General features: G+C 40.5%; 1 protein-coding gene across 4 annotated transcripts in view; it reads right to left on the reverse strand.

Annotated features, from left to right (window-relative positions):
- The window catches only part of akap13 (A-kinase anchoring protein 13), a 119,459-nt gene that overhangs the window by 49,446 nt on the left and 56,516 nt on the right, over positions 1 to 13,497 (reverse strand). For all 4 annotated transcript variants that reach the window (XM_079240865.1, XM_079240864.1, XM_079240863.1 and 1 more), the window contains exon 10: positions 9,686 to 9,740. In XM_079240865.1, the coding sequence (XP_079096991.1) occupies positions 9,686 to 9,740 (55 nt within the window). The remainder of the gene's footprint in view (positions 1 to 9,685; positions 9,741 to 13,497) is intronic.

Here is a 13,497-nt window from a genome sequence, read left to right on the forward strand (position 1 = left end):
GAAGATACAATGAGGAGACTTCCTGCAACAGAATAACAGGCAGTCAAATGAAGGATGCTTCCTTTCAATTATAAAGTTTTACAAATGAGGGGAATCATAACGAAATCATCTGTTTTTTTTTTAAAAAAAATAGCCAAATACAACCTGAAATGAACAACTGCATGCACTGTGTTCCGCTGTCATTTTGGACTGAAGACAAGTTTCGCCACAAAGCAGAAGCTGTGTGTGTGAAAGAAAGCAAACCATCAGAGCAAGCAGCAGCCAGATGCTGCTGATGATGATGATTAGGTGTGAGCCCTTCTACGAAAGGTGAGGTTTTGTCAGTCTTTCGATGTTGTGCAAATGTAAAAGAGGAGAGACATCAGTCATGAGAGGGAACTGTTTCTAACCATTAAAGTGGGAAGGGTTATTTCCAAACACCAAAGTCCAGTATTGTCCAGTAAAAAATATTATTTAGAGTAGGGCTGCTCGATTATGACAAAAATTATAATCACGACTAATTATTTTGACTGAAATTGAGATCTCGATTATTTAACACAATTATCTAGTATTTTTAAACAACGCATTGTGGTGTTTTCGACTCCATGTCGTGCATTATAACCGTCTAATGCACGGTTCCGACTTGTTTAATCTGCTTTTACCGCCTATATAGAAACTATAACTATAAACCGCTGTCAGGCTGCAGCGTGTTTTTATCATTCACCTGTTAACAGACGGCTGATTTCAACCAGCTGATTAACACATTGCTATGGTAACACTCCATAACGTAGGGATATTACAGCGTTTAACTCGCCGAACTACGTGTGCGTTTATACGAAAACAATGCAGCCATTTTTCACTGACAATGGTATAAACTATGTTGTGGTGAACTTCCACAACCTACTGCAGTTATTCTACATCGACCTGCAGCCGGAGCCGACTGAGACTGGCCGCCTGGGAGTGCTTTAGGACGGGAGAGGCTCCCGCTGCTCGTTCCTTACAGTACCTGCAGAACAATATGTGTCTTCAAGTCAGTCGGCAAAACACCAGAAAAGTCTCTAATAACTCCAGTAAAAGGCGCCAGTTTTGTCGCTAGTTGCTTTTAACAAAAAAAAAGTTGCCAGATTTAGCGAGAGACTCGCCAAGTTGGCAACAGTGTCTGAATAAAACCAAAGCAGCTGTGGGAGGAGTTTACAGCACAGCGCTGCAATGCCAGAGACGCTCGATTAGCAACTGAAGACAGCAGGAGAGGAAACTGCAAAGAGAAAACTAATCACACCCCTTTATTTTTATGATCATTGAAAACCCAGATCGTAATTGAGATTAAAATCTGATTAATCGCCCAGCCCTAATTCAGAGGTGGCAAACATTCAAGACAACCCACCAACCTCCCCAGCAAATTCTTCTGAAGGTCAATCAGTGCAATACGCTGCAAAAACCTCACCTCACACTCTCCAGACCTCGGTTAGCATGTTGCATGTTAATGTTCGTCACAGCACAATTTAGAGAAATACTAAATAAGTGTTATTTTCTTTTCACTAAAGCAACATGACAGCACAGCTGAAGCTCATAAATCTGCATCTAAACAAACAACAAGGTTTCTGGACGATGTCGTTTGGACAGATGCAACCAAAGTTTGGTGGAAACCAAGCAGCAGATCAGCACAAATATCACATAGCAACTGTCAAACACGCTGAAGTTTGAGTTCATTTTACAGCTGCAAGACCTGAACATTATACAGCCATTGTGTTGACGATTAACTCCATAGTTTCCCAAAACACTCCAGCATCTGCGAGTGAAGAGGTAGTTAAGGGGTAGGGCACACCCTGGACAGGTCGCCAGCGGTTTACCGAAATGATGCAGAATACTTCTGTCTGTCAGCTAAAGCCTGAAACTGGGTCATTCAAAAGGACAATGATCCAAATAACAAACCAAATCCACAACAGACCGGCTGACAAAAAGAGAAGAGTCAAGATGTTGCAATGATCCACTCAAAGTCCAGACCTAATCAACCTGATTGCCAGTTGAAAGAGCTTAAAACACACACACAAAAACTGCTATTAAATGGACATGTCAATATTTTTTGTTGCTTTTTTTCATCTATCGTTTGAACACCTTCGGATCTTCTCCAAACTACCAAACATTCAATCACTGTCAAACTTTCAACCCTTTAAATGCCAGTTTAATTATTTTATATATTAATCATCCACTATAAAACCCTACAAACCATGAAATATTTTCTATAAAATAAATATTGTGGGAATGGCACTCTGGTGGGAACACAAGTCTTGGATATGCCAAACATAAGTAAACAAAACTGATTTGATGTGATAGTATTAGCCACTTTGTCTGGTGACCTTCGTTGCTAATACTGTCCCACCGGATTCCATTAAAACTACATATTCTAATATTACTCTCATAACAGTTTGATCAAAATAGTGAAATTTGGCAATTGTACTTCATTCCACCAGATTCAACTTGTTACCCATCGTAAACCAGGAAATCCTGGTATTTTCGCCAGTATTTCTAACAGTCCTTAAGTTACCAGCACTGACCAGATCAGACCCACAACACTGACACGAATAAATGCAACGCTCAACATGTCTCTTTACGCTTTGTGATATTAAACTGGGAAACAGCAAGTAATCCTAATATGATAAGCAAAGGTTCATTCATCATTTAAGGAAACAATTTTAAATGATTTGATAATGCTGTGTTGACTTTAAATTCAACTGTCAAACAATCACCGAGCAAATCATTAAACCCCAACCTCTTCACTCATACCCTGTAGAGATAAACAACAACACATTACGATGGCTGTCACATCGTTTCATCATCACAATCAGGTACTTTCTAGATATAACGTGGCAGGTAATGAGGTAACACACCGAGTATGAATTCTACGCTGACCTCTGGCCTCATCACACTCTGACTGAGGTGGTTTTGGAAACACATTTAAGCCTTCTCTAATTGGTGAAACAAAAGGAATCTGTGTGGTGGTCTGAAGCTTATCCCTTTCACACCTGTCCACCAAAACTAGCAGGGGACTGTGAGCTTTGACAGCTGTCTTCCTCCCTCTGTTGTAAACAGACCCCCTCAATACCACCACAATATACACACACGCACACACATACACACACACACACACACACACACACACACACACACACAAAGGAGCTCAGTAAAGCAGGGGAAAGCTCTCTGATGAGTCAGTAGGTTTCTGAATGTGATATTAAATCTAAATACACAAAAAACCATCAGATGTAAAGAGGAGTTTCTGTTGTTTAGGACTTGGCTTTCTTTAGGTGTGTGTTGTTAGACAAATGCAGCAAAACAAAACAAGAAAAAAATCATAAAGCAGACACGATCCAAACTAATAATTCAGAGCAAGCATCCTCACAAGAAATAAGACACAAGATAAATAATCTGCTGGGTATCAAAAGCCTCTTCACTGCACATTTTATCGCTGGCTTAGATAGCGTACTTTAAGCTTTTAACTGCAGATAAAATCAGCTCTTACAGATAAAACCTTATTTATTTTTCCTTACAGCCTATATTCCACCTGTTCTGTGTATCACGTTAAATCTATACGAGGTCCTGCGTGCAGCTGGGTGCATTTTCTCCCACATTGGCATTCCAGTCAGTCTTCTGCAAAGCAGAGAAGCCACTCTGTGCTGAACTCATTGGATGACGTCTTCAAGTGTGCGCAACATCTTGTGTTTTCCTTTTTATTTATCCCCCCCCCCCCAATCCCGTTGCTGTGACAACAGAAACTGAACTGAATCATTTCATAAGCAGTGATCATTGTACCATCTGCAGTCAATTTGCTGGGTTACACACACACTGACTGAATCTAACCAACCACCGCAGAGCGGTGAATAGACGGATTAATAAATGCAGCATCCAATGTGATGGAGAGGACACTGACATATGGCCTTGTGTTTAATTCACTGATAGAAATCTGCCTGCAGACAGTTTAGAGAGGAGACTAAAACAAAAGTGTCATTTAAATCCTATGATCAATGCGAAACCATGTTTTATCCTTGATATTTGTATTCTTCTTTTCAATGTAATATTTTTACCTTGAGCCTCCGTCACACCCGGTATATTGCCTCCTATGTAAACAAAAGATTACTGAATTAAGCTCAGCGGAACCGGATGAGGCTTATACCCATAATAAATGTATTATAACTCAAAATCCCAATCAGCAGTATGAAGCAGCAGAGTGACTCAGTATGGACGAGGAAACCACAGGAAGACTGGCAATTTCCCAAACTCATGTCCTCCAACAGAGCATGAACAGTGACGGCGTAGCGTGGGTTGTGTGTCCAGATCCGTCCTAAGCCACAAATACACAACAAGTTCTGTGCGCATGTGAAGAAGCTTCACTCGTTTTTCCCTTGGTTTTTGTTGATTTTGTGAGTGTTTAGTACAAGTCCGTTGTTTCCACCAAACTGAGGTTTTATTCAAACACTGAATCATTTGCATGTCAGTTCCATATTTGTTGTCTTTTCTAAAGAAAGAAAAATATTAGATTCAATTTTACCCAATAGCAGAAGAGAAAAGAGAAAATGTAACTGGTGACACCATGACGATAAAGACCAATCCCACGAGCAAAGCGGAGGGAAAGTCTCTCATTTGAGTTTGGCTGATTGTTCAGAAACCAGAATGAAAAAAATAAGTGTCTGGACTGATTTGCAGATATCTTCATAAATAAATCAAAGATTTACATCTTAATGATTGGAAAGCTTTGACCTTGTGAGGATGCGGTGCTATTTTCAAACTTTTTCAATGTGGAGGAACAAAACATTCATAAGTCATCTTGAGGCTGTAAAATTGCTCCCGTTGTATCTTTATGTGTTGTCCAATAATAACCAACGGATCAATTAAATGTTTAGTTTTATTTATAGACAACTTTAAGCCATTTAAGCCAATTCATAGAAAAGAAAATAAGACTGTACTAAATCTTTTCTATAATCCCGCCTGGTCAGCTTGCGCTGGGTGGTGGGTGACAGTGGGGAGGAAAAAGTCGCATCTACTAGCAAGGACAAGCAGAGGCATGGTGGTTACCAGCCTCAGCTGGTTGGAAGTGACAGGAAGGACACGAAGATGGGTCAATAAGTGCCACTGCACATCCTCAACAAAAAATACTGCATCCTCTCAAACACACAGTTCCTTCTTCTCTTTAACTCACATTAGAAATAGCGGTGATGCTTGCATCAGTGTGTGGCGAGCTGTGTGATGCTGACGTGTTTGGTCTCTTTGTTGGCTCAGAGCTACAACAGCAACGGATCAACTTTAACCCCCATATGAGATTTCTGTATTTGACTTGAAGCCGACATGCAGCGAAAGCTTGAAGTGGAAAAAGTTCAGTTACTGCTTGTGATATGATGCTGTAAACGGAAACAAACCTCTTCCTAGTTTCTCTTACAGCTTGGCTGTAATTAAACCGCACGAGGCTGCAAGTCGCAGCTGTTAGCTTACAGAGAAGGAAGAAAGGTGTCACAGATAGGGGGGGTTTATTCAGACGGTCTTAGAAAGGTTTCCAACAGTATAAAATGAACATGCAGCATCAAAGTGACAGCCATCATTAGAGTTGTCTGAATTGGGAATCATCCCAGTTAACACAGGAACCACTGGACCATCCTGTATAAAATAATTCCACCACTTCGGAACCACGTGATGATTCTCACTGCAGCTCGCTTGCCTTGCATTTTTAAGCCCTTATAAAATCCTCCTACACCTGCCCTCTAGCTTTGGATCTTTCTTTAAGACAAACATTTAGCCAAAGACAACACAAGGTCTTTCTTTTACTACAAATATTCCACATCTGATATTTAGTGTGTTTCTGGAAAACTAATTCCTGTGCAGTCTACAAGGAGAATGACATTTTTTCTCCCGTGCTCCTTGGCTTACATAGAGCAACGGTGAGGTAGGCTCTCCTTCACTGTGGTTCAATCCGTCAGCGTGAACACACAATGTTAAAACATTGCTTTAGCTACGCGCAGTCTGGACCGCCTCTGAATGTGGATGTCATAGTTTAGTGCACTTGTGACTCAGTAACACATGAGATAGTTCAAGCTTCACACAAAGCCAGTAACAGTTCAACATCAGTAACGCTGACTTACACTCTAAAATAAAAGTCAAGCTTTGATTAAAAGAGGAATGTCATGATACAACAGCTGGATTAGGTTGTATGGGTGTATGTGGACAGAACACGTGCGATCAGGGGCAGTAATGCAAGTAAACCACAGCCTAACATGAGACTGATGTAGTGTCCACCCTACTGTATTCCAGTCTGCTGTTACGGGTAAATGGTGGATTAGATTAAAAGCCTTTCAATAAGTTTCCTGCCACGGCTCCTGCTGCAACCTGCTGCTGCTTACCTCACTAAATAAATAACCAGAGGGAGACGGAGGGAGAGATTTCCACCAGCAAGGAAGTGATGTCGACCAGCTGCTGCAAAGGAAATCCCAGCTTCACCCTCCCTTCCAGTCTACCTCTGCCTGACACGTTTTTCTTTTTTCTTCCTAATTTTGTGTTCTCGCTCCTCTGTTTTTGGTCTTGTCATCCATTTGGACCTCTTTTTTCCTGTCCCTCCGTCGTACAGACTGATGTTTCATCTGTGTTCCACTGCAGATAAAAGGAAGTTTGTTCTCAGCCTCATCGATCTGCTGCTCTTTCTCTTTCCCCCCCTGAGATGAGTTTCTCTGCACACAGACTCATCTTAAGTGGTCAGAGAACTCTTATCTCTTGTCTTGCTGTAGCTGTCACCTAAACAGACATATACGTGTCAACGCTGAAGATTTTTAGATGAATCTTTCTCTTAGAATTAACACTGATATAGTGACCAAAATACATTCACATGGGTACTTTTTCTACAGTAACCACAGAGCCGAAACTGGGCCGGGGTGGTCTGAACTCAAATAACTTGATCAATTGATATGAAATTTTGTGAAGGGGGAAGGTCTTGCTAATTGTCATTTAATTGACTAAGCCTTTGTTTTTGTTGTTGTATTTTATTTTTTTAGAATTAGCTGAAGTTAAATGCGAAACAATGGGACAGTAAGTAGTTTGGGAGGCGTTTAAGTAAGAACATGTGGTTTATATTTGCTTCAAATTGAATATAAAAATGTCTCGCTTTGATTTCATGAGGAAAATTTACATATCCAGCAGTGTAGAGGACATTATTGACAAAGTCAGATTTTACTAACTTGGTTGTTATGACTAAGGTCTGAAAGTATAGGTATTACTTCCCGCAGGCAGACATTTTAAGGCTTAATATACAGAATGTGGCACTCGATGGACTATTTTACTTAGCTAGGCTGTTATTTTTATGAATTGGCTTCTATGAACACTTATCATAAATTGGATTAATATGGATTTGCTTTAATTGGATCACATTGAATTGGCTAGCATGGATTACATCTACAGTGTCTTGAGATGGCTTTGTTGGGAATTGATGCTGTACAAATTAAGCTGAACTGAATATAATTCAGTTGAATTGTTAAAAGGAAGAGATTGTTTTTCATTAAATCTTCACATATCGATCGCTGGCTAATGGGAACTAAATCACATCACGCACAAGTTGTAATATCTGCATTCTCATGTCAGTTTAATCTAATAATAAACTTGTGACTTAAACTCCATCTAAACAAAAATTGGTGAATAATAGGCACACTGAAATAAGCACTTTAACATAATTTGCAATGAAATGAAGTCCTGTTCATTTCACACTCTTTCGTGAAATATTCTTTTAAGCTTTTCATTAGCTCAAAGTCCTGCTTTACAAAGTCAAACAGGAGTGTTGTTGAAAACTGAATAACACAAACGAGAATCATAAAAACCAATGTGGATATTCCCAAACTCAGCTGAATGGAGCAGATCAAAGTAGTTGAGTCGGGGAGTCGACACTGTTCACCCAAGTCCGGTCCTCGAGAGCGACTATCCTGCAACTTTTAGATGCAACTTTTCTTCAACACTTTAATCTAATGGCTGGATTTCCTCATCATGTCACTCAGCTCTGCAGCGGCCCGGTAACGAGACATTCATTTGATCCAGGTGTGTTGGAGAAGGTTTGCATTGAAAAGTTGCAGGAAGGTAGATCTCCAGGGCCGGATTTAGGCCTCTGCTCCAGGATAACAAAAACAAACGAAACCTGCTCCGTTACAAATTCTGGCCCCCTTCTAGATGATCGCTCTGGATAAGTGGTAAGTAACCACCAAGCGATGTTGGTTAAAAATGAAGCCTATACGGAAGTGCAGTTTATTTTAAACTTATTTTATTGAGTTTATTTTAATCATTTTTTAATGGTTCAACCAAGCGGCAACCTCCGGCGGTTAAAAGTGAAGCCTATGCGGAAGTGCATAAAACTGCAGTTCCCTCCTCATCCACTAGGGGATGCAAAACAGAGCGAATCTCCATAGACGCCCATGTTAAAAAGACCAACTTCGCAGCAGAAATAAACATGTTTACAGCCTGGTTCAAAAATACATTTTAGGTTTAATAGGTCAGGTTTACCTTCATGACAACTGTGGGAGGAGTGAATTTTTTTTCTAACTGGCCCGTTTAAAAGTAATTTAATCTCAAAGTTCGGCATATTTAGGGGCGTGTCCTTTTGATGGAAAGGTACCTGATCTCCCGCTTCAAGTAAGAAGAACGCAGAACAACCGCGGTTTTTAACCAGTTAACAATGTGACTTAGCTTTAGCCCACTTATGTTAGCTGGTTAGCTCCTGTTTCCTCCGAGTTAGTTCGGTTAGCTATTAGCCACAGAAAGCTCGGAGTTCGCTCAATGTCAATCATCCACCATGACGCTCACAGCGCACCTCTCAGCTCCACCTCTTTGCCCGTATTTGTATTTTCCGGGCGAGATGACACGCATGTCCTTGCCAAGATGGCGATGCTATGAACTGCTTATCGAGCTTCAATTCAGCTCTTCAGAAACCTGTGTATGACGTCACGTAGGCTCCGCCCATCTTTTTATAAACTGTCTATGGTAACCACTCAAACGGCTCATTAAATCTTTTCTTTAGGCAAAACAAGGATCAAAAGCAACCAGCAACCTCAGCTATTTATTCATGTTCATGACAGCTACAAGAAGTCCTCACTGAAGCTCACGATAACTTCTGTTTGCAGACATGCAAATCATAAACCAAACTATGCTGAATAAAACCTGCGTTTACAGTGTCTCCTTATGATATACCGGCTTCCACATGATTTAAAGTCTGGATTTAGTGAGTCCAACATCATTTTAATGTGATCAATTTGAACTTAAAAAATTGTTCAGAAAGCTGATTTAAGTCACCACGTTATAATCAGCTGAATATGGTGAACTTGCCAAAAAGAAACATCAGCTGATTACAGCTCGATGTTTCCGTGTAGACTGCATTTCCTCTTCTTAGAGAAAAACTTGGAAGACGGGCAGCTCAGTCTCCTTCACAGGTTAGGATCAAACAAGACAAAGTTGCTCTTCCAGCAACGGAAGCAGCTTGGTTTTACGTCAGAATTAGCAAAAACGCCAAAAACCAGTTTGTTGTCCCGTCACATAAGCATGTTTCAGATCGCACACTCTGACACAGAAAAGACCCATCTGATAGGAAGTGACTGATATAGAAGTATATAAAAAGTAAAGAGAGAAATAAAGCAAGAACTGAAGAGCACTCCAACTGCATTAGAAAGGCTAGCGCCGCAGCGGTAACTCTTACCTGAGTGGTGAGTGTTGCAGGGCTGATGGAGCGACGCCTCTCTGTCTCGGTGGATCTACAAAGAAACAGGAAGACACTGAATCAGCCTCAATAACATGTGATCGTCACCCGCAAAGAAATAATAATATCTGTTAGGAAGTGCTGCTCTACACAGGATGGGAGGCGACGAGAGAAGACATAACGCCAGCCTCAAGTGTACTGGCAGGGTTTCACAGCTACAACCAGGCTCCACGTTGCCCACAGAGGAACTGCCTGGAAAGATCTAACTTTGGTCGGCTCTGTGCCTTCAGCATTCAGTCACACTGACACCAACTCAAACACAGTGACACACACACACACACACACACACACACACACACACACACACACACACACTGCTTGTCAAAGATCTGTGGTTGGTTGTGAACACACAACAGTGTGTGTGCGCATCGCTTCCTCTGCGGTTTGAACGTCTATACAGCAGCTGTGTGTGTGTGTGTGTGTGTGTGTGTGTGTGTGTGTGTGTGTGTGTGTGTGTGTGTGTGTGTGTGTGTTTGACGGAGTGGGATGGTTTTAAGTGTAGGAGCCACAGCCCCCCAACCCAACAGCAATACAAAAGCCGATAGACAAATTTGATAGACAGTTGTGAAAGCTGACACAAGCTCGGAGGAGCGCCGTGTGTTTTAATACATTCCATAAATGACATGTAGATAAAGATGATGAGCTCTGACTTTGAATGAGCCCATCATATTAACCTCCTGCACTTCTAAGTAGATTAATAGTCTATTAAAGACATTTTGACAGAAATTCTGGAGCAGAAACCTACATTACAAAAGCATTACAAGCTCACAAAAGTGTGATATCTGAGGAAAGATTGTTCTTCATTCACAATGCTGATGATCTGTCCTCCGCTAGCTCTTTGTTCCAGGCTCTTTTTAGACAATTTCTGCTCCTTCCTAATTCGTCCTATTAAACTTCCACCACCACTGAGCTCAGATTAAAGCTGACTCACCTCAACAGATAAGCATGACTCTTTAACTTATGAAACATGTCTATAAAGAACCCTCCAGACATTATAAACAGTTTAATAATCTGCTTTCTGCAGAGGAACATGGTGGAATAAAACAAAGACAACAGTCTGAACACTGTTTGTCAAACGCTGAATGGACTCTGTAGCTTTTACCAGATCAACAGTTTGCATCATACTAAACTAAACCTCTCGTTTGTGAACATAACAAGGTGCAAAGTAAAGCATTTAACTAAGATGGTTCTTGTGGCTCGTATGGCAGCTAATGACTTTGTGGAAATGTAAAGTTAAGCAAAATGTCGGGATAGGTTACAAACACAGAACCAAAACAGTCTACAAAGCCGTAAGCGTCTCAAGGAGCATTGCATCAACTGTGCCTATTGATAGGAGTACGACACTTTAGAGGGATACAGATATAAAACAGACTGTATGCAATCGAGATACTCGGTACGTCACACTAAACTGCGTCACGCAGCATTACCTTGCCATTCTCAAGCTTTTACATAAAGAATTTGTATTGGTAAAGATGGAAAACTGACGCTTGGCCACTGCAGCATCTTAGGCTGTTTCAGCTATTTGTGATACGATCCAGATATGGATTGATTTCTAATTTAAAAAAAAAAAAAAACAGTGTTGCAACAACTACGGAAAATATGATGACTAGCCTGCTGCGGCCAAACCGGACGTGGAGACGCAGGAGAGTTATGGAGGATTTAAAAAAAGAAAAGAAAAAAAAAGGAAAAAAAAAGAAAAAAAAGGAAAAAGACTACATGACCCACGAGAACATTAATAATTAGGTTTGCTTTCTGTGCTTTGTGGTAAATTTAGCTTTCCTGTCATCTTTGTCTTGATAATGTTGCTGCAAATCAGTGCTTTATGTATACAAAGGCAGAAACCTGACATTATAGACAATAGGGGTGGGGAAATTTTCTCAAATTTTCAAATTTTGCTTCACAATTTTTTTTAAATAAATGAAAATAATCCATTGTAATTTTTTGGTCATTTTCATTGTTTTAATTAATCTTTTTATTTGTCTTCTTTGGCATTATAGTGGTCTGGCTACTATTTTATTCTTTCCTCATTGAAATCAAGGAAAACGACTAGCAAAAAAGTTTTGGACATTTTTTTGGGGGGTTTTAGTCTACAAATTCAGCAATATCAAGGAATCATGAATATCAATTTAATCGAATCAGCACCCAAAAATCAGAATTAAATCGAACTGGGACGAAAATATATCGTCACAGCTCTAATAGACATTATAGTGGATTCTGCAACACTTTGTTTAATGTCTGTGCATTAAATATAAAGACATGCAGGACTCGTCAAAAAAGTCTAAAGCTAGACATCAATTCGTGATATTATGATTTCAACCGGTCAGACTCTCCTTAAATATCCTAAAGTGGTCTTAAGCATGAGTTCTCCAGGCTTTCTAAAAGGTTTTTAAACATGGCTGCTTTTTCACTCCCTCTCAGTTTCTCAGGTGTCGTTTTTGTTCTTACTAAAAGAAAGAAATTCCAGCGACAAACAACCCTAAGGTCAGCATGTAAAGCTGAACAAGTTCGAATCAAAGCAATGTCACCATTACGAGAACATCCCATCAGCTCAGGCGGACATCACAAACCATTCAGTTTTCAGATAAATCAAAGCAAGAAAAGAGGCAGATTTTAAAACTCTGACTCATGAAATCACAACTTTTTGTTTTCGCCATTCATGGCACTTCAATACCTCTAACCTAAGTAAGATAAAATATTTTAATTCAGTTCAGAAGAAGGTTGTTTAGATATTTAAATTGCCCTATAACTCTGTCACTATCTGAGTCTATCATTTCCATGGAAGTTTCAAGTTCCAGACCTCAGACAACATGATATAGAAATAAATAAAAAGCTGTGAATGAAGAGAGGTAAGAAGTCAGGACTAAACTAAACTGAACACACAGCTGCTGCTGAATAAAAGAAATGAGATCGAGCCAACAGATACTTCAAGACGGAGAAAATAGAGGAGAAGACCGGATGTGAGAGTCCAAAGCACCAACAAGGTCAACTCCAGCGAGGCTTTTAAGAAACTAACCCTCAGCTCTCCCAGTGTGTAGTATTTACTACCCACTGACCCAGAGAAACACTGGGCAGTGTTGCTGCCTGGGAGCAGCGGCGAGCGCGTGAATGTTTCCGTGCACTTTTGCATTCCTGCAGATTCACCGACGGCGACCTGCATACCGACTGGCACCATGTTCAGGCACTTCTGTGAGCCAACAGGGCTGCATGCGTGACAAACACTTCTGCTGCTGATTTCTCTCTCATCAAGTCTCGCGTGCACAAGGAAAATCCCACATGCACACATGCAGAGCACACACACTTCTTCTTTTCACACAGCTGTGTTCAGATATCAAACGGGGCCCGCTGAGAGAGAACAAACACGCTGACGAGGAGAGATTAGCCGGTCACAGAGGAACGCACATGCACACTCAGACATACTGTAAATGTATGCAGAGGCTCTGACGAGGGGGAAAAACTGATCCCAGTGATGATGTTTATTAAGAAAAGCTACATGCTTTGACCTCAGAGAAGAGTGGGAGCTGAACTTCAGAGGCAAAACAGACATTACAGGAAGCAGCTTTACTAGCGTTAAACATTTAACCAGCAGAAAAACTTGATCTTGATCTGAAAAAAATGATCTGAACATTTAGGTATGTTGTGGTAGGAAACAAAAACTTGTAAAGTTGATACGTGGCGTGTGGAAAAAGGCTTATTAATGAAGGATCACTTTGGCAGCGGAGGTCAGCAGAGATGTAACCAAAAGTTTTTCTGAT

The sequence above is a fragment of the Telmatherina bonti genome (assembly GCF_933228915.1).
Source record: "Telmatherina bonti genome assembly, chromosome: 1".
NCBI classification, from domain to species: Eukaryota; Metazoa; Chordata; class Actinopteri; order Atheriniformes; family Telmatherinidae; genus Telmatherina; species Telmatherina bonti.